Source organism: Panicum virgatum, chromosome 2K (genome assembly GCF_016808335.1).
Source record: "Panicum virgatum strain AP13 chromosome 2K, P.virgatum_v5, whole genome shotgun sequence".
Taxonomy (NCBI): Eukaryota; Viridiplantae; Streptophyta; class Magnoliopsida; order Poales; family Poaceae; genus Panicum; species Panicum virgatum.
In genome coordinates, this window is record NC_053137.1 from 43,055,192 (window position 1) to 43,074,837 (window position 19,646).

The 19,646-nt window shown below is 44.8% G+C and overlaps 3 protein-coding genes across 5 annotated transcripts; 1 reads left to right on the forward strand and 2 right to left on the reverse strand.

Moving 5' to 3' along the window:
• The first annotated feature begins 184 nt into the window (after positions 1 to 184).
• On the forward strand, positions 185 to 7,860 carry LOC120678565 (peroxisome biogenesis protein 2-like). 3 transcript variants are annotated; one of them, XM_039959815.1, is made up of 9 exons: positions 185 to 446; positions 548 to 751; positions 1,392 to 1,505; positions 1,615 to 1,771; positions 3,865 to 4,001; positions 4,081 to 4,181; positions 4,597 to 4,714; positions 6,536 to 6,702; positions 7,386 to 7,860. In XM_039959815.1, exons 2-9 carry the CDS (start codon positions 638 to 640, stop codon positions 7,489 to 7,491), a joined length of 1,014 nt encoding a protein of 337 aa, XP_039815749.1. In that variant the 5' UTR covers positions 185 to 446; positions 548 to 637; the 3' UTR covers positions 7,492 to 7,860. The 3 variants fall into 3 exon arrangements, with proteins under 3 accessions (XP_039815749.1, XP_039815755.1, XP_039815763.1); XM_039959821.1 differs by having other exon boundaries at positions 185 to 435; XM_039959829.1 differs by having other exon boundaries at positions 185 to 395.
• A 5,090-nt stretch (positions 7,861 to 12,950) lies between these two features.
• Positions 12,951 to 14,842, reverse strand: LOC120696049 (probable glycosyltransferase 6). Its single transcript, XM_039979210.1, has one exon. It carries the CDS (start codon positions 14,466 to 14,468, stop codon positions 13,134 to 13,136), a length of 1,335 nt encoding a protein of 444 aa, XP_039835144.1. The 5' UTR covers positions 14,469 to 14,842; the 3' UTR covers positions 12,951 to 13,133.
• Positions 14,843 to 17,967: 3,125 nt separating this feature from the next.
• Positions 17,968 to 19,184, reverse strand: LOC120696050 (heavy metal-associated isoprenylated plant protein 4-like). Its single transcript, XM_039979211.1, has 3 exons — positions 19,034 to 19,184; positions 18,852 to 18,924; positions 17,968 to 18,715 (listed from the first exon to the last, which is right to left on the reverse strand). Exons 1-3 carry the CDS (start codon positions 19,037 to 19,039, stop codon positions 18,342 to 18,344), a joined length of 453 nt encoding a protein of 150 aa, XP_039835145.1. The 5' UTR covers positions 19,040 to 19,184; the 3' UTR covers positions 17,968 to 18,341.
• Between the last annotated feature and the right edge of the window lie 462 nt (positions 19,185 to 19,646).

The following is a 19,646-nucleotide window of genomic DNA, read 5'->3' on the forward strand; positions in this document are numbered from 1 at the left end:
GGATCGCATTCTAATTGATTCCCTTGATCACAAAATCACTGCAAAATTGCAGTAACTGCTGGAGATGTGCGCTAGTAAATGTTTGATTCTTTGCCTTGCTGCATAATGGGCGGGCCTAAGCCCTAATGAGAGCTGACGGGGAGCCGAGCCGAGCTGAAGTTTTAGCTCGTTCCCGTAACGAGCCGAGCCAGCTCGTTGGACGAGGGAGGATTCCCTTTCCCCTCTTCTACCGCGAGCACTTGTACTAGCTCATCAGCGCCGGCGACCTCACCGCCCGCGACGGGACGCATCTTGCCGTCGGCCCACCTTCCTTCGGAGACATCTCATCGAGCGGTTGATCCGACGCCCGCGCCATCTCTGCTCTATGCTAGCACCGGGCCGGCGCTGGAGAGGGGGTATTTGGACCTAGCTTCACTTGTCCGGATTGTGCTTCTGGTTTAGTTCCGGTGAACCTTCTCTCGATTCCAAGTCTCCCGTTTTCTTTCGCTGCATTACTCGCGGATTTGGCTAACCTAGTATCCTATTCCATCATCCATGGTGCCGTCAGACTCTTCCTCCTCGCCGCACGAGGCGAAATCCACCTGAGGTGCGGTCGCAGTTTATTTCCCAAGAATTTGTGGGGTTCAACTGAACCTCTATGCCCCACGTTGAGTCCGCCGCTGCTTCGGACGGGCCGCCGCCACAGGACGCATGGCACGCCGAGTTTCAACGCCTCGTCCCGCTGTGGGAGTCGCTGCGCGAGACATCCAAGGTGCAGATGCGTTTCCCCTGTGTTCTTGGGGTGGTTTTGTTGCATGGCGCTTGATATGCTACATAATTTCTCGATTGTATGGGACTTGAAATCCCACACAAGCATACGGGGTTTGCAGTTTTGCTGTTCTGGGCTTATGGTTTTGCATATGAAGTACTCCCTCCTTCCCCGTTTATAAGGCATACACGTATATCAAGATTCAAACCTTCTCATCTTTGACCAATAATTTGACTATTAAATTTTTGTTTTTATAATGCAAATTTCATATGATTGGATTCATAATCAAATATAGTTTACAATGATTATAAATTTATAATAAAAAAATGATATAATATATGATAAATAAATGGTCAAAGTGTTGTTTAGAAGACCGTGTCATGTTCCACCATGCCTTATAAACGGGGAAGGAGGGAGTACATGTACGAAATTTTGCGGTGATCTGGAGCTCTCAAAAGCATATTTATTGATTGCAATATTTGTTGTTGATTCTTATGTAGCTGTTGGTTCCTAGTTCTTTACCAAGAGAATGCTTAGTGGCTGTTAAATAGAAGAGAAGTTTTGTGATCTGTCTGTCAGAATGGGCATGATGATTGCAGGCATAAAAGTTTAATGTGGGATGGAACCTCTTTTTCTTGTGCAGGTCATTATACCAATTTCAATATCTAGGGTGAACCAGTTTGATGCTGCAAGGCTAGATGTTGAGATGTCTGCCATGTTGAAAGAGCAGCTAGTCAAAGTGTTCTCCTTAATGAAGGTGCTTTCTTTACTGATCCCAGTGATGTGGATGCTCTTTTCTGCTTGCATAGAGCTTAAGTGCACTGCTAGTTGGTGCTTTCAGTATTCATGCTTTTTCTTAATATCAGCCAGGACTCTTATTCCAATATGAGCCTGAGCTCGATGCTTTCCTCGAATTCCTCATCTGGAGGTTCTCAATTTGGGTTGACAAGCCAACCCCAGGCAATGCACTGATGAACCTAAGGTATAGAGATGAGCAGGCAGCACCCATCACTGGAACAGAAGGTATTTTTTCTATTAACTTTATGTCAATTGCTGTCAATTTTTTCATATGGTATGCACTTCATGTCTCTTTCTTCAACTAATCATGCTGACTAGGTGGAGGTGGTTGGTCTTCCTGAACATTTTTGCCGAAGATACATTGTTTTGCACGTTTCCTGCACATTAATATTCTCTTTGCTTGCATGCTTTGGTTGAGGCACCTAGCTCTTGTAGGTCTAACTTTCCATGCAGAGGCTGCTTCTGCAATTATGCTCATCGTCTGTCCTTTTCTTACCCACAAAAGATTTAATCTGTAAATACACGGTGACCTTTAGCAATATATTCAACGTCCAAGGTCTCACGTGAGATGCTATGTTCTAAAATCACCACAGATTAAAAGTGCAAAAAGCATCTTTCCTGAGAAATCTTAGGCTCTGAAAATTATGATAACTATTTTTCTAATATTCGTATGACTACTGTAGTTAAGGAAACTTATTTTATTTGAAAACCCCAAGTCCATGTTGATATTTTGGATCAACAAATTTATTTTGAAACAGGGTAATATTTTGCTGTTCTGGATTACGGTCAAACCTTAGGCTTTTGCATGATATCCCCACCTAGTATGTTCTCATTATGAATTTCATGCCCAGTTGAGTACAAGTGGTTGCTTATATAAAAACCTAATACAAATACACAGTGGAGTGGTGTTCAATTATGATCATCTTATTTGGAGCAACCAGTTCCATATTTTTTGGTTATTTTTATAGCTTTTTTTTTCTCTGAACTGTGTTGATGAAGGATATTTCCTTGATTAGCGAATGTGCCTCTAGATGAGTTAGTTAGAGGGCTCTAGTAGCACCTCCTCAGGTATTCCCCTCGTCTGTCCCACGGCAAAGAAGAGCCATCCTGACTCACACAGGTTGCGGTTCCCTGTGTAAGGGTGGGGTAGGGTTTGTGGGTTTATCTCGGTCTGCGTAAGAGACCTTCTTTCACTAACGTTTGGGGCACAGCTAGCCCCTCACAGACCGATTTTTTTTTTATTTCCTTGGTTATATTTCGATCAAAGGAAAATCGCCCAGCTTTATATTGAAAGCTTAGCAAGCGTTTTACATCTGACTGAGAATGCTGGCTGCTGGGGACTCCAGCAGCGTTACAGAGGGGCCTAACTTGCACCAGCTTTAGGTAGTATATTTCCTTGACTATATGAGGGAAAATAGCGAAGTATTAACTATTTGGATGAAATAATTTGTCAAACTATAATCTGATTGTCAAATAGTGTGATAGATCTTATAACAACTACTTTCCGCAGCCAGCAAATGGAAATTGGTTATGCAATGGAACGAGTTGGATATCATGGATTTGTGCTAGTGCGGACACTGTCACTAGGCATGGCATGCATGCTGTTTTGCATATTATTGCATAATTAGAATGTTACATGTGTATCTCATAATCTGTTAGTTTGTTGTGACTCATTATTAGTTACATATCTTTAGTGTTTCATGTTTATAGATATAGATACATCTTTTCCACTATCTGCAAAAAGGATAGGACTATCACAACCGTATCCTTTACGTTTAAACAATTACTTGACTAAGCATCAGGCTTCACCTTGTCTAAAGCCTTCTTTATCTATGCTCATCCTATCCTCTTCTAGCATGTTGTCCCCTCAAGATGTGCCCTTCTGGCCCCATTCCACATGGTGTTAAACCATTCAGGAACACAGTCTATCATATTTACATGAACACATAAAAAATTATAGCTTGGTTGGAGTTTTTTTTTCAGTGCATGCTATAGACAATCTCTTTTTCTTTATCAAACCGAATTTGAGGTCAAGTTCTTCAAATGGACTGAACAGCACCAAGGTTATCTGACATAGCAGAATAGCAGATATAGTTCCACCTAAATATCTATTCAGAGCATTGATATGATTTACGCTCCATCTGTTGCTTATCTTTTTCAATCCCAAGTTCATATCATTATCTTAGCCAAGTTTAGCTCATTTGCCATATTCACAGGAGTCTGCTTTTTCATACTTATTTGTTTTGTTTGAGAGAGTGCTAGTATATTTAGATGGGTATTTCTGAGCTACATCTGATGGATTCATTTTGCATTTTCAGTAAGAACAGGTTTGGAAGGACCTGGGCTTTCTGTTTCTCAAAAGATACTTTATTGTATTAGCTTTGTCGGTGGCCAATATATATGGTCAAGATTGCAGTCTTTTTCTGCTTTCCGTCGATGGGGTGATTCTGAACAGGTGACCCTCATATCTTCTTTCTGAAAACTAACAATTCATTTTCACTCTTATAACTTAAAATATCCATTTCATGTTGTAGAGACCACTAGCACGCCGCGCCTGGGGTTTAGTGCAGAATGCTGAAGGATTGTACAGAGCCGCTTCATTCTGTAACCTGTTATTGTTCCTTTATGGTGGAAGGTACCTTCTTGTGCCTATTTGATTATGGGCATTTCCTCTTGCATCATGAGGATTGCAGAAATTATTCATGATTAACAGGATCCAGACATGGGATCAGACCGGTTTTGTGATTTGTTCCTGCTTCTTAATATAATGGTGGGTAGGCCCCTAACAGGTGGCACCTAGTTTGGCATTGCTAACCATCTATCTAGAAATCTAACATATAGAACGTGTACAGCATGTACCCTACACTGTGATAATAAATTGATAAATAATGGCATGTTGTATTTGAATGAGCTAGATCAACATACCCTGTGGAAAAAATGGAAAGCTATTCTTTTTTTAAAAAAGAAGATTATTGTCATGTTCACCTTTTAATTGTTATGAAGTCCACATGACACACCTATATTTGAGCCTTTCTTATGTGCTTGTACAGGTACAAAACTATTGTAGAAAGAATTCTGAAAGCAAGACTTGTTTACGAGAGTCCCAACATGAATAGAGCTGTTAGCTTTGAGTACATGAATCGGCAGCTAGTTTGGAATGAGTTTTCGGTAAATCACTTTCTTGCAGCCCTATTGTTATCTCACAATCTGTTGGTACCTAAAAAGTTGCTAGTTTACGCAGTTATCAATTTTACAGTTTGATCTAGGCTTTTGATTGTGTATATAGTTATATACTGATATTCCTAATGATAAGTTTAGCCAATGTGGATCGCATATATTCTTGATGGATCATAACACCTACCAGTTTTCTGAATAATTAGTTGTCTGATATCCTTCACTGTTTGACATTGTAGACTGCATATGTTTGTGCACTTCCACATAGTAGGATGCAGATTTGGGAGGTTGAGGATACCTTGACTGCACATATTTCAATTCCAAATGAAAAAAAGATCTCTATTAGACTATTACATTTCCTTGAAATAATAATTTTACCAAGTCAAACATGTTGCCTTGTTACCACGGTTCAAATGCAGTTTGCACGACAGTGGTGGCGTAAAAACTGTATGTCCTGTAAAGAAATCCTTGTAGGTGTAGTGAAATGTACTCAGGACTATCTAGTTAGGCACTTGCGAATAATGGATTGGTAATGTGGCTTTTATTGTAGAGTGACCAGGGGCTGATGTGCAGGTTTCTTTAGTTAGTTCTGAGATTTCGCACAAAAACTATTGGTGCCATTTGTGTCATGGAAGCTGGCTGGCCAGCCATGTGGCCCGAGGAGTACTACGGCAGCAGCAAGAGTTCATCTAGCGTCCAGTAGTTTGTTAGTATATCTCTTTACTTAGATTTCAAGGTAGTTGGATTAGAATGTTATCCCTACACTACTTGTCAGGAAAGTCAAGTTAGTAGATTGCATCAGTTAGGGGTGGCTATATATGCAGGCTGATCTCATCTATTTGGAATGAAGGAAAGAGTTATCAGGAGAGATCCCCATCTACTCTGGGCCTTGAGTTTCAGAGCAGCCGTCTCCGGCATGCCTGATCTCAAGTGTTCGTTTCGACATCCATTCACCTCCCACCCTCAGTCCCCATTGTTCTGCACAGCCCCTAACAATGTTCAAGAAAACGCTAGGCGCTAGGCATGCGCTAGCCTATTGACTAGTGCCTAGGAAGGTTAAACGTAGACATTAGGCCTCCTTTTAGCGTTTAATCTCGATTAAGCGATGTTTAATAACGTTTTTTTTTAACCTTTGCCTCTAATCCTGGCCATAACATTCTTCTACATTCGAAAACCCTGTATGTGTCACGTAAGATAAAGTTTCCCGTAATATGCATGGACAGCAGTGAGTTTTGTAATTTGCAAGGTCATAGTAGCCTAATAGAATGTAAGTAAATAAAATGGGCTGGTAGCTCCATTTCAATAAATTTGATAGTATATTAGTATAAGAACTGAAATGTAACGAAACGGGTGAAAGAGGCTTGACTGCACTAGACCACATTGTATATGGGGTTTCTAATGTGATTTGTTATTTTTTAAGCTATTTAGGTTTATGAAAGCTAAGTATCACAGGTAACATTACTGCTGTTCATTAAATTCACCTTATTGCAAGATGACAAGATAAAAACCAATGAATTTATATTCACTATTTATTTAAGCAAAAGTGTCATCCAGTCTGAAATTTGAACACATTTGAAAAACTAGGCAAGTATGTTACTACAAAGCAATCTCAAGCATTATTCGTATGGACATTGCTGGATGCTGATATTTATACTCTGGGGAACGTTTGTGTCATATCAGAGAGCATTTTTCCTATGTTCATTGATATTTTTGCCAGCATCTTGATGTTCATATAGATTTTATTTAATGTACTGTAGATAATAGAACATCAAATCCTGAACTCTGAGCTATGCATGACACTGCTTAATTCTGCAGGAAATGTTGCTTTTGCTTCTTCCACTCTTAAACTCATCCTCAGTAAAGAAGTTCCTTCTCCCCTTCTCCAAAGATAACTCGGCAGGTTCTTCTGGTGATGAAGCAGATTGCCCTATATGTCGGTCCAGGCCTAGCATTCCTTTTGTAGCTCTTCCATGTCAACACAGGTATGTTGCTTCTCATTGCCCTACCTTGGTCATATCCCTTCAGTAGGTTCCATCCTAACATTTTGCACAACAACGGAGCATGTTAGAAAAGGCACATTTCCGATAACCATTCTAGATTAGTATTACTGGGATGGTTTTGTTACTCTAGCTCAGAGTAGTAGATATAAGATCAAAACAAAAGAGAGGTACACAACTACACAAGGAAAAGCATGTTATGAAATGATAAGATCCTACCAGGGTTTCTAGACAACTGTTATTTGTAATCATAGTTCAGTCTAATATCTGTCTTCTAAGGCCAGTCTCAGTGGAAGTTTTATGGGCACAGATACCTAGACTGAAAACTAGGTAACCGTGCCAGATGAGTTTCATGGTGATGAAACTCTCCTCACATCCCATGAAACTCTATCCTTCTCTCTTCTTGCCACATCAGCAAAATTGATGATATTTAATGTCATGAACTCCATGAAACTCCCACTGAGACTGGCCTAAGAAATTAGAGTGTCTAAAAGTTAGCATGAGCTGTGCATGTGCGAGGTGAATATGTAGTATCTGGCTACTTGTTGGTTTCGGACAATTTTGATTTAGTGCTGACTTAATTTCTTCCTTACCTACTATGCTTTGGTATTTTATCTAAGCTTGGCTATGTCGATGCTTGCGATAGACAAGTTCTTTGTTGTTTTCAGGTACTGTTATTATTGTCTACGCACACGGTGCTCAGCTACGAGTTCTTATAGATGCCCACGTTGTAACGAGGTGGTTCTTGCAATTCAAAGACAGGGATCAGTTTAGTTAACTTAGTCGGGTTCAAGAATTCTTGCCCATGTACACAGACTAGCCCATTGATATTCGTACTAAGAAGTTTAGATGGCCCCATCGAGAATATGCATCATGACATGTACATGTTATGGCCCAAGTATGAACAATTTTGATGCCATTAAATGCTGGTTGTACATAGAATGTCACGTTTGTATTTTATGAGTAAACTCTGCAAATTGTTAGGCAGCTGTCCGCCAAGGCTCAAGAGTTTTTCTTTGGATAAGGAATTTCTTGTATTCTTAGTGTTTATAGCCTGGTCTTCGGAAAAAGAAAAGTAGGGTGTCTCATGCACGTGTGTAAAAAACATTTTGATATAAAAATCATAATTGTGGTATATTTTTACTTTTGATTGTCGTATACCTCGCGGTTTCTAAACACAACTCCAGCATGGCCAGCACAAGGTATTTTAAATGAAGATGCCTAAGTCAGAGCATCATCCAATGAACTAGTCTCCACTAGATCAAAAACCTCACAGGCTTGTGGGAATGTTGAGTGTAGCACGCTACGAACTGTACGCAGTGATTCAAATGATGTGGGGCCTCTCACGTAATTAACACATGCAAAACCTCTCACCTTCAACAGGATAGCTTCTGACTCTTAATGGTACAGTGCTCAAGAAACTCTTTGTACAATAGCTTTCTTGCATTTGGCTGTTCCATATTCATTCTAAAATATTTTGTAAGCATGGATCTTTGAGATTGAGAACACAGTACCACATTATTATCATTAAAGGGAAATATGCATACCAAGAAGATGTACTTGTATCTGTAAACTGGTAGAGTACATCGGAACACGATACAATATATATATATATATATATATATATATATATATATATATATATATATATATATATCTTCAAGTGGATTAAACATTAGTAATTAGAGAAACATTAAAAGCAAAGATGCATATGATTGAGATTTCCCGATTAATGGTTGATCATCACAGAACCATACATTCTTCTTCTTCTTTTTTTTGCCTTGTATATGTATCATTTTTATGAAGCCAATTTGCATCATCATCATGCGGTACAAGCTTAGTGAATAATTATGCTAGTTGTGATCCTCTGTTAACAGAACGGGTGTGATCATCCGGTCAGTCAGGCGTGCCTGATGTCCGATCTGCCAGGTGAGACGTCGGCCGCGTGCCGGGTGTCCGATCAACCGGTGAAATGTCGGCAGAGCCGTAGAATATAGGGGTGGTAAAGAGCCTTAGAATTTGGCCTAGAGAAGGGATGTACCTTAAAAGAGCCGGACTCTAATCCTATACAATTTTGAGCTAAAAAATTTAAAGATCATGTTGGACTGTGAAGAGACCATTAGGACTATGACCCATTACTACGACCGGGACGAGGCTAGTCACACTTGTGTATAGGAAGGAGGCATGGGAAGGAGGCGATATCTCATTGGAGTGATGAGGAAGAAGCGATTTGATTGAATGTTTGTAGATGGAAAGTCAATTTTACCTTGGACTTTGAATTAGACATTTCCATATGGCAAATGTGATCCGCGCGTGATATCAGGGGAGGGGCTGGGTATAGGTAACTTGAAAGAGGGGGATCGGTTGATTAATTGTCTGATGATGCGCAGGTTCCAAGTTTAATTCATTGATTGGTTTGTATCACTGAGGGATGGGTACCATGCGCGGGTACGAGGTTCTGCACGGTGAGAAAAAAGAAACATTATGAAATGACAGACTCATTTCTCTTTGCGCGGTTTTCACTCCTTTCCAACACTTTCCCACCTCTACTAAAAAAACACTTTCCCACCTCTCTCGACCTGTGAAGTGGACCCAGCGTGAGAGGTACGGAAAAATATATCCTGGTGAGAAATATTTTTATTTATTTTGGATCTTTATAGTATAAATATGAAGAGATTAAATACATATATTCGATAAAAAAGTATATTAAAAAGTACCTTCTTATGTGGCTAACGTGTCATCATCCAGTTCCCAAATACCATCGTCAAAAGCTGGTCTTTCACAGTATACACCTACTCACAAAGCACGAACCACACAAAATGGCTTAATACAATTGGATATTATAAATGTAACAATCTAATGTATACTATAATTTATATCTATACTATAAAAGTTGAAACAATTGAAATATTTTCTTACCAAGCTTAGGTTCACCGTACCCCTCACGGAGACCCCACTTGTCGGTCCAAAAGGTTTGACGAAAGAGGGGGAGATTGATTTCGTCAATGTTTTCCACCAAAATCCTAATATTTTTTACACCAACAATTTTCTATACCCACCTCTTATATTCGCGTATTACTTTCCTTTAGCACATATTTTTACTTTCTTTTCCACATGCATTCACTAATAATTCGTGTTATTATTTATTTTAGAAGGATAATAATTGACATCATTGTTTATGGAATAAAAAGAAAGACATATATTATTTTTGGAAGAAAAATAAATATCATCATTGCTTCATGGAAGAAAAATTAAATACGTGCCTGTGGCACGTACATCTCCGCTAATTATCAATCTATAAAAAGTTGAAACAACTGAAACCCTTTCTCACCAAGATTAGGCTCATCGTACCCCTCACAGAGGCTCCACTTGTCAGGCCAAAAGGTTTGACCAAAGGGAGGGGGAGATTGATTTCATTAATATTTCCACCAAAATCCTAATACTTTTTACACTAGCAATTTTCTATACCCACCTCTTTTACCCACATAACTTTCCTTTGGCACACACTTTTACTTTCTTTTGCACATGCATTCACCTATAATTCGTGTCATTAATTGTTTTGGAAGGATAATAATTGACATCATTATTTATGGAAAGAAAAAAATATGTGTATTGTTTTTGGAAAGAAAATAAATGACATCGTACCCCTCACAGAGACCCCATTTGTTAGGCCAAAAGATTTGACGAAAAAGGGTGTAGACACACGAAAATGATAGAAGGAAAATATTTCCACCAAAATCCGGAGGCGTCTATTTCTCGCAGCGTGCGATTGGAATCGATCCAATCGCAGGTGTGAGCGCCCCCACCTCCCCGCCTTCCCCAGCTCCGGCGCCACACCCGGCGCCTCCGCCGCCGCCCTCCACCGCCACCGACGCTAACCAAGCTCGCCGGCGCGCTGTCTGTCCAATGCCGCCGCCTTCTCCTCGCCCCCGCCCCCGGCCACCGCTCACCGGTTGTCCGACCCCGGCCGGCCGGCGGCGCTCCCGCACCGCCGCGCCTCCGCCGGCTCCGCCGCCGGGGCTTCCTCTAGGTCCGGGAGACATGGAAGCCCCCACCCCCAGCAACCCGGAATCGTAAGGTCCGCCGCTTCCCACGACCACCCCGGCTGCCGGTGACCTCGCCGGTAGCTGCTCCGTCCACTTCCCACCCCTTGCCGGCCACCCCCTTCCCCACCCCTCCTCCTCATCTGGCTTGTCAGTGGCCACTTCCCCCTCCCGTGTCTCGGGGAAGAAGATGAACAGGGGCGGGGCGCTTCTGCGACGCCTCGGCTGCCAGCCGCGCACGCGATGAATAGCCTTACCCCAAAATCCTAATACTTTTTACACCAACCACTTTTATCTAGCCACCCTTTGTACCCACTTGTTACTTTCCATTGTATAGAGATGAGGCAACCATAATTTTTGGAAAGACATCCTAAAATCTCTCCTTTTATTTTCTTTTTGTTGTGAGCTGATTAATTAACCCTCTTTTGTTTATCTTCCTTTTGTGCTGTGCGCTGGTTGATCGAGTGCCAAACCTTCCATTTGTGTTGTGCACTGGTTGATCGAGGGCCGCCGCCTGGTGCATCGCTCCCACGCTCGACCGAGATTGGGCAGCAGCCGTCACTATCGTCGCAATGGCCGACTGCCCTTAGGCAAGTGCTGACCTTCATCTTTGATCCGTTAAATCAGTACACGGCGGTGAGGATGCCACCCCCTCCCCCCGTTGCACCTTGCCCATATGGTGCGTGTTTTCTCCATGGCGTAGGACGCGAAGCAACTTCGTCCTGGGATTTGTCTAGCTATGTTTGTTTTTTGTTTTGCTAACTGCCATCACGATCGCTGACCTCCATCTTTGTTTTTTTCTTCATTAAATCATGACACTTCTATTAAATCAGGCCACTGTCAGGATCCACCTATGTTTCCCCATTGTGGTACCCCATCAGGTCCTGACCCCCCAAGTTGCATGTTGTATCAAGGTAGGACATCAAGCAACATCGATCGTCTAGGGATTTTATCTAACAATGTTTGTTTTTTTTTTTGATTTGCTTGCATGCGTCAAGCGATGAATTCTTAGAGCACATCTTGGCAAGCTTTTTAGCACCAATCCCCCGGGTATAATTTTTTGGTGCAATTAGATGTGTAATTAAATTGTATATGCCCGAAAGCTGTTATCCATCATTCATGGAGAAGTTCACTGCAGATGTGATCCCTGTGAACTCAAGGGTGGTGGTGGATCGGAATGCAGTGACCAGCCAGGGTCCAGGAACAACAATTGAGTTTGCTCTTGCTTTGGTGGAGCGGCTATATATATGACAAAGAGAAGATGGAGGAGGTTGTTAGGCCTTTTGTAAGCTATAACTATAAGCCATAAAACTCCTCTGTTTCTCTTTGCTGTGTTAAAAACATGAGGGTTCCAAATAGCTAATTGTATGCTGCAATGATTATTGTTCACAAGGAAGCTGACTTTTGTTAATTTACACATATGATAAATTGGTATTAAGCAGTTATGTTAGTACTGTCACCTGTGGCTTAGTGACATCCTTTTTTCCCACTCCCCTGAAACAACTATCTATAAACATATATTACGATATATGTACTATGTCAGAATGGTTTTGCTGCACATTCTATTGCAATTTATTCGGTTGTTTTCCATTTTTCTTTTTTTGTCATATTTGATGCGCCATCACTAGAACAAAACATCGCATATTTGTTGTAGTATCTGCTTCAGTTATACCAGATATTGTTGAAGCTGAAATCATGATGACCAGTGTCATTACTCCCGACGATGAAGGCGATGGGCTGCGGAGAAATGATAATTATCTTAGGAAATGTACAATGGATCCTGGTTTGAGTATAGATACTCTACATTGCTTCCCTTTTAGATTTTTAGATAGCAAATATAATTGGTTATTCCATCACGTAACAAATGAGAGTTTTTAGTAGTAGTTCCATGCAATCCAATTATTTTTAAACAATTAGACTTTAAACACGTGCTTGTGGCACGTACATAGAGTTGAATGCAAAGAGAGGCAAGAGAGTTGTCTTTTAAACACGTGCTATTTTTAATATAGTTGTCTTTTAAAAACGTGCTTGTGCCACGTGCACCTCCACTAGTGATGGTAAAAATATATATAATAAGTTAATAACCTCTGTTCGCACTCTTGGTGATAGGGCGTTTAGGAACACTGGCCTCATCAGTTTGTGAGCAAGAGTTCTGCAATCTTTCTCTGTATGCTTCATCTTAATCCTGGATATGGTATGTGTGATGTTCTGTTTATAAAAATTCTATCTTGTTTATCACTCGCGGACATAGCGGCATATAGTTGAACACTCAGGTTCCTACTGATGATGATCAAGATATCCAGCTATGGTCGCACATTTATGCAGTACAAACTTGTGTAAAACTTGCTTGCTTTGCTTCCTTCTGAAAAGGAATCAGCTGCGCGCGGGGTAGTCGAACGGCAGCGGCAGCACGCTGTCATTGAGCGGGGCGGCGTGGCGGAACCCGTACACGCGTAGAACCTGGTCGTCGGCGAACAAGAGCGCGCGGCGCATCCCGTCGTCGCAGCTCTCCTTGGAGTAGGTCGGGTTCCGGCCGCCGCTGCAGGGCTGGCAGCCCGTGAAGTGTGTGATGAGCGGCCGCCGCCACCCCGTCTTCCCGCCGCCCGCGGGGCCCGGCACGGCTCCCCTCACCGCCGCGTTCCGCGCCGCCGCGTACAGCAGGTGCTCCCGCTCCACGTGGCGCCGCCGGAGCCCCGGGGCGCGCCGCTCCACGGCCTCGTACCTCGCCGCGACGCCGTCGAGCCGGTCCATGATCTCCCCCCACCAGCCCATGAAGTAGTACTCGGTCTCGATGAAGGTCTTCTTCCCCAGCCTGTCCCAGTTGAAGAGGAGCAAGTACACGAGCGCCGACTGGTCGCACGCCACGTCGGAGTCCTTGTCGCTGAGCTCCTCCCGGAGCACCTTCCCCCACCGGGCGTGCTCCGGGTAGGCGGGGCCCATGCGCGCCCACTCGTCGAGGAAGTCGAGCGACCACTGGCAGTTGCGGATGAGGAACACACCGGCGTTGATGCCCAGCCACGACTTCCTCTCGATGTCCTTGCGCACGCCGTAGGCGACCAAGTTGTAGCCGCCGTACCTGGTGGCGAGCGGGAGGGAGAAGTCCATGTCGGTGAAGACGGCGTCCGAGTCCACCCACCAGACCCACTCCGCCTCCGGGTGCGCGAGCATGGCGGCGCGCACGATGGGGATCTTGGCCCAGTAGCTCGACATGGCCGGCTGCAGGAAATCCCGGTTGTACAGGAGCTGGATGCCGTGGAGCCGGCAGTAGTCGAGCTTGTTCTTGAGGAACCGCAGCAGCAGGTGGTCGCCCGCGTCGCCGGGGCACGGCTCCGGCTGCGACCCGGACACCATCACCACACGCTCCGGCGAGCTCCGGCGGGCGACCCCGCCCGACCGCAGCCACTCCGCGCGCTTGGCGTCCCACCCGGTGAGGCGGCGCCCGCCCACGGCGTCGTACGAGAGCTCCGGGTCGTCGTAGAACGTGCGCGTCCCGTCCTCCGGGCCGGGGACGGGGAAGGCCACCAGCAGGCTGCTGCTCCCGGGCGCGAGGACGGACGCCGAGCCCAGGATCGCGAGCGCCGCGGCCGCAACGCCGGCCGCGAACACGAGCGCGTCGCGCCCGCGCCCGCGGCCCGCGCCGCCGAGCTGCTTGCTCGCCGCCGGAGAGGCGGAGACGCGGAGCGGCGCGGCCTCTGCTGACGCGGCCATCCCGTGTCACTCGCGTGCCGTCCGCGCGCGCGGCGTGGGCGGCTCGCCGGTGGTGCGGCGCTAGCTGCAAGGTGCGGCGCGGGCAGGCCGCGCGCACTCTCGCTCTGGTGTCTGGTCTGGGTGTGAAGTGTGAAGAACTGCCGTCTCCCACTCTCCCTGCTCTGAGTGTGGGCCGGCCTTGCCGTTGCCGGCGTTGGAGTTGGAGCTGGGTGGTGTAATGTTCACGTGAGGGGGCGGCCGAGGAAGCCTCAGGCCGGCGAGGGGCCGCCGTGCAACGCGGGCTTGGGATCGGCGTCACCGGGGCGCGGGCTCATTTTTTTTCATTTTTCTTTTCTTTTTTCATTCTCGGTATCTGCAGTGGAGATCTCACAAGATCAAAAAACTACTCGTAGTAGTTTTAAACTAAAGTCCTATTTGTCGCGGCTCCAGCTAGTACATACATAAATTTTATTCTATCACTAAAACACATGCTTGAGTATACAGAACTTCAACCCCACGAATTTCTGGAGCTAGGAATACACAGCTCCAAGAATTCTTCGAGCTGGAGCTGGCGCACTGGTTTGACAGCTCTGGAGCCAGCACCACGAGGCAAGACAAAAATAGATGCACATTCAGAACAGAGATATATGTTAAAAATAGCCTAACTTCATGAAGTATGCAGGAGCTAGATCAACCTAGGACCAACCATGTGGCTTCATATTATATACGAAATAGGCACCGAAATTCACCTTGGCAAGGATTGATGAACTGCTTGGTGTGGATAACATCCACATCCTCAACAAACTGAGCCAGTCTCAATTATTCCTTGTAATGTGCATAACACTTATATTTCATGGTCTAGTATTGAGAGCATTTATTAAGCAAGATATTGGATGTTACCAGTCTTGTTGTCATTGTTCGTTACATTGGCCTCGAAAATGCTTCCCATATAGCAAGGGTGCCAACCTTCAGCTTTGCTTTCTTTCGGTCTGCACAGAACTTCAGTACAAGAAAGAACAAGCAGTAGGCATGGACATAGTTCAAGGTCATGCTTCTCTGACCTGCACATTTGTAGACAAATAAACTGTATAACAAATGTGCTGTTAATATTTGTTTCTTCTTTTTCTGTACCCCATGCCTGTAAGACATATATAATATATGAATAAATCGTGAAGCTAATAAGGGCATGTACAAGGTGGGTCTGTATGCCGTCTGCAGAAGGGAAAGTTTGCAAAAAAAAAAACTCCCCGGCGCAGCGAGGCGAGGACACTCAAGACGATGGCCCCGGCTCGTGCTCTGATGGCTTGCTGCCCGCTCGTCGTAGTACGGCGCTGCCTCCACTTGCCGACGGTGCCTGCGATCCCATGCTCCAGCCTCTGGTTCCCCAGCAGCGCGTGCCAAAATCCATCCTTGGCGGAAATATTCCTGCTCACGTGTCCTTCTCTCCCCTCTTTCCATCCCCTCCCCCACCACCAAATCCCACACTGCAGCGGCGGCAGAGCAGAACAGATGGGGATGGGGATGGAGCAGCAGTCGGTGGCGGCGCACGCGGGAGCTCCTTGCTGCGTCGGCGGCGCATCAGCAGAAAAATGCGGCTGCGCGGGCCACGACAGCGGCGCGGGGTAGGAAAAGGCCGCGACGGCGCAGGAGGTGAGCGGAGCTGTAGATGGTAAAGACCTCCCCATCAGCGCCACGCCTTCCTTCTTCACGACTGGGAGTCAAAGCCTCGCAGAAACTGTCTCCCCTGCTTCTCCCCACCTTCCTCTTCCTCTGACCTCCACCGCCCCCTCATCCACAGGCCCGGCCAACGGCTCCTGCCGCTGCGCCACCTGCCCACCCACCACCGCACCGCTCGTCCACCCACCGCCGCGCTGCCGGCCTTCTTCTTGCCTCCGCTGCCGGCCTTCTTCTTGTCCCCGCCGCTGGCCACCGGCCAAAGGGATCCAGCCCCGGCCGGCCGGTGGCGCTCCCATGTCGCCTAGCCTCCGCTGCTGGCCGAACCGCACCACCACCGCCGGGCCGCTGCTGCCCCGGACCACCCTTCTATAGTCGCATAGATGTCATGGTCTGCTAGTTGTTGCATTTGATATATATTTTGGCATTCTATTGTCGCCACTTTATTATTTGAGTAGTATATTATTTTGGGTATTGAAATAGAGGTATAACATTTGTTGATGTATTTATTATGGTGAAAAGAAGTGGTAAAATATTTTATTAGGGAGGATGGAGCATAATTAGTTGGACACTTAATGTATTTGTGAAATCATGAGGTGATTGATAGATGCAATTTTTTTTAAGGGAGTAGTGGTTATATTAAAATATGCCAGTTACTGTGGAGGTCGCATAAGAAGTCATAGAATAGTGGTAGTATAATATTATATTTTAAGCAAAATAAGATGTTATGTTAAACGAATTACAAAAATATTTTGAAATTTTTTGTGTAGCAAAGCTTTAGGTTTTGAAACTTAAAGCAGTTTTTGTATTCAAATTTTTTTAGAAGCATTTCGAATTTGAAGGACTTAGAGATTTTTTTACAAAATTATCGGGATTCGCATGATCTAAGCCGTTCTCCTGGCCGATCCGATGGTCGGGAATGGCCCGTGACGTGGGCATGCTGGGAGGCCTTGTTTTGGTTCAGGAATTATATACAGAGATTCGACTAGGGCAATAATTTTAGGCAGGTGGCCTAAACCTGATTTTCTGACTGATCCATTGCTCATCAGTATTAACAACTTGGTAAGTTATATAATTTTGTTGAGGCAACCCAGTATGTTAGTACTTTTAGTAACTTGCTAACTATCTTTTTATGAATTCCATTGCTCAAAAGTGTTTTTATTACTACTACTGTTATTATTAGTTCACAAGTATTGTCATGGGCCGGCCCCCTCTTTTTGGTTCTGCCCCGGGCCACCAAAATATAAGGACCGGGCTGTACGCCAATACTAAAAACCTGCAGACATACCAGTACGAGGGCACTTCTAGTTCTCCAATGGTATTAGTTGCTTACGTATCCAGTTTCCTAGCTGCCACCTGCTCTAACTTGTCATCTCGCTCGGTAGCAAATACATCTAATAGCCAGATAAGAAGACTATCTAACACGTCAAGTCGTCAACTAGTGCCATTGCGACATCCAGGAAACCAGAGCAGGCAGGGACATGCATTCTCTATCCCTCCATGCTCTGATCAATCGGCAACGGCAAAAGGTTGAATTTATTCTTTGAACTGTCTGCTAAGAGTACCAACTCGCCGAAACATTTTATATCGTGAACCGCCATGTGCAGCGATTTGGCATCTCTTACGATAGGAAATTTTTATCTAGTCCACACCATTTTCTCTTCAGAATAATCCCAACGACCGTGTCTCTATCTGTGAGCTGACCTACCAGAAATTCTGACTTGCTTGGTCTCAATCATTGTAAACTGGTCTCTCATCACACATTTCTGAACCAAAGATTTTATGAACAAGTCAAGCAATTTCGTTACACCCACAATATGTCAAGAAAGGAAATTCAACACCCGAATTCTTGCATTGGCATCTTAATCTTATTTTTTCAGTCACATTGGCATCTTGATCTTGGCATTCGATTGGATGTTTTTTTTTCTTGGAGCAAAGGATGCAAGTTATTACAAAGCTATAGATAGTACTTACTGGAATGTTGACAATTGCCACTACATGATATCCTTCAGGCACCTGTCGGTCTCGGCTGCTAAAGTGCTAATCATGGAAGATCACTCAAGAATGGAAAGATTCAGAATTCAGAAAGAGAATGTCCATGTAAACCAAATCTTTGGAACCGATCGCGCGAGCTAATTCAAGCGCCTGCTGGAAGAGGATGCGACATTTTTTCATCGGCAACAAACTGGTACTGGTATAGGTGGCCATGGCGTCGCTCTCTCAGACGATGGTGCAGGGGCCGGGGTACTCGTCCTCGATGGGGATGTGGCATGGCTGGCACTGCTTCATGTACGGCGGGGGGCACGGCAGGGGGCACGGCGGCGGAGGGCACGCCTTGGGGCATATCGGGCACGGCAGGGGACAGCAGCACTTCTTCTTGGCTGCTTCCTCCTTCTTCTTCTCTTCCTCCTTTTTCTTCTTCTCTTCCTCCTCCTTCTTCTTCTTCTCCTCGGCCTCCTTCTTCTCGTCGGTCACCGACACCACCTCCGCCGGGTGCTTTGCCTTGCGCAGCGCCGCCACGATCTCCACCACGTCCACCTCGCCCACAACCGTCAGAGTGCTCTTCTCGTCGTCATATGTCAGCGACTTGATCCCTGCCATCGTTATCATCAGTTCATCAGACATCTAGCATCGATTAACAAGGCACGAACACACATGAATGGTCACAGAATGACCAAGAAAATGCCTATAGAGAGCGGCCGCCCATGGATAGGGAGGAAGATGATCGACCTTTAATTTTTGATGAGATCCCCAGGACGCAGGTTTTGCACTTCTTGCAGGTGATCGCCACTTTGAGCACTATCTGACGTTGCATAACGAGGGTGATGAAAACCGATGGAAAATCACATGCTAGGTAAGGATTAAGAATGACAATTTAATTAAATGGGCAACAGGAGATTTTAAATGCTAACCTTCATCGTCAGATCACCACGAGATTGACCCTTTGGGCACTACTTGGTAACTAATTGGCAGGCGTGTCTAAAACTAAGCTCTGCTAAGAAGCCTCATCTCCTCTAGGAAGCTTTTATACAGGGTCCTTGACGTCGGTCAAGGGTCGTATGCAGACGCACCCCCCCCCCTCTCAATTATTATTTCCTCAAGGGAAAAATATAAAATATTTGGTTCAGAAATGTGTGACAATGATTGAGACCAAGCAAGTCAGAATTACTAGTAGGTGCAGCTCACATATGGAGACACGGTCGTTGGGATTATTCTGAAGAGAAAATGGTGGGGACTAGATCAAAATTTTCCCATCTTAAGAGATGCCAAATCGCTGCAAATGGCGGTTGACGATATAAAATGTCACGGCGAGTTGGTACTCTTAACAGACAGTTCAAAGAATAAATGCAACCTCTTGCCGGTTGATCGGAGCATGAACGGATAGAGAATACAATGCATGTTCCTGCCTGCTCTGGTTTCCTGGATGTCGCAATGGCAGGAGCTAGTTGACGTGTTAGACAGTCTTCTTCTCTAGTTATTAGAGTATTTGCTAGCGAGCCACATGACAAGTTAGAGCAGGTGGCA

Excerpts from the sequence above, each read along its gene's own strand:
- LOC120678565 (XM_039959815.1), top strand. The coding sequence starts at position 638 with ATGCCCCACGTTGAGTCCGCCGCTGCTTCGGACGGGCCGCCGCCACAG. Across the intron at positions 752-1,391 it reads CGCTGCGCGAGACATCCAAG|GTCATTATACCAATTTCAAT; the intron begins GTGCAGATGCGT and ends TTTCTTGTGCAG. Across the intron at positions 1,772-3,864 it reads ACCCATCACTGGAACAGAAG|TAAGAACAGGTTTGGAAGGA; the intron begins GTATTTTTTCTA and ends TTGCATTTTCAG.
- LOC120696050 (XM_039979211.1), bottom strand. Across the intron at positions 18,716-18,851 it reads GATCTCATCAAAAATTAAAG|GGATCAAGTCGCTGACATAT; the intron begins GTCGATCATCTT and ends TAACGATGGCAG.
- LOC120696049 (XM_039979210.1), bottom strand. The coding sequence starts at position 14,468 with ATGGCCGCGTCAGCAGAGGCCGCGCCGCTCCGCGTCTCCGCCTCTCCG.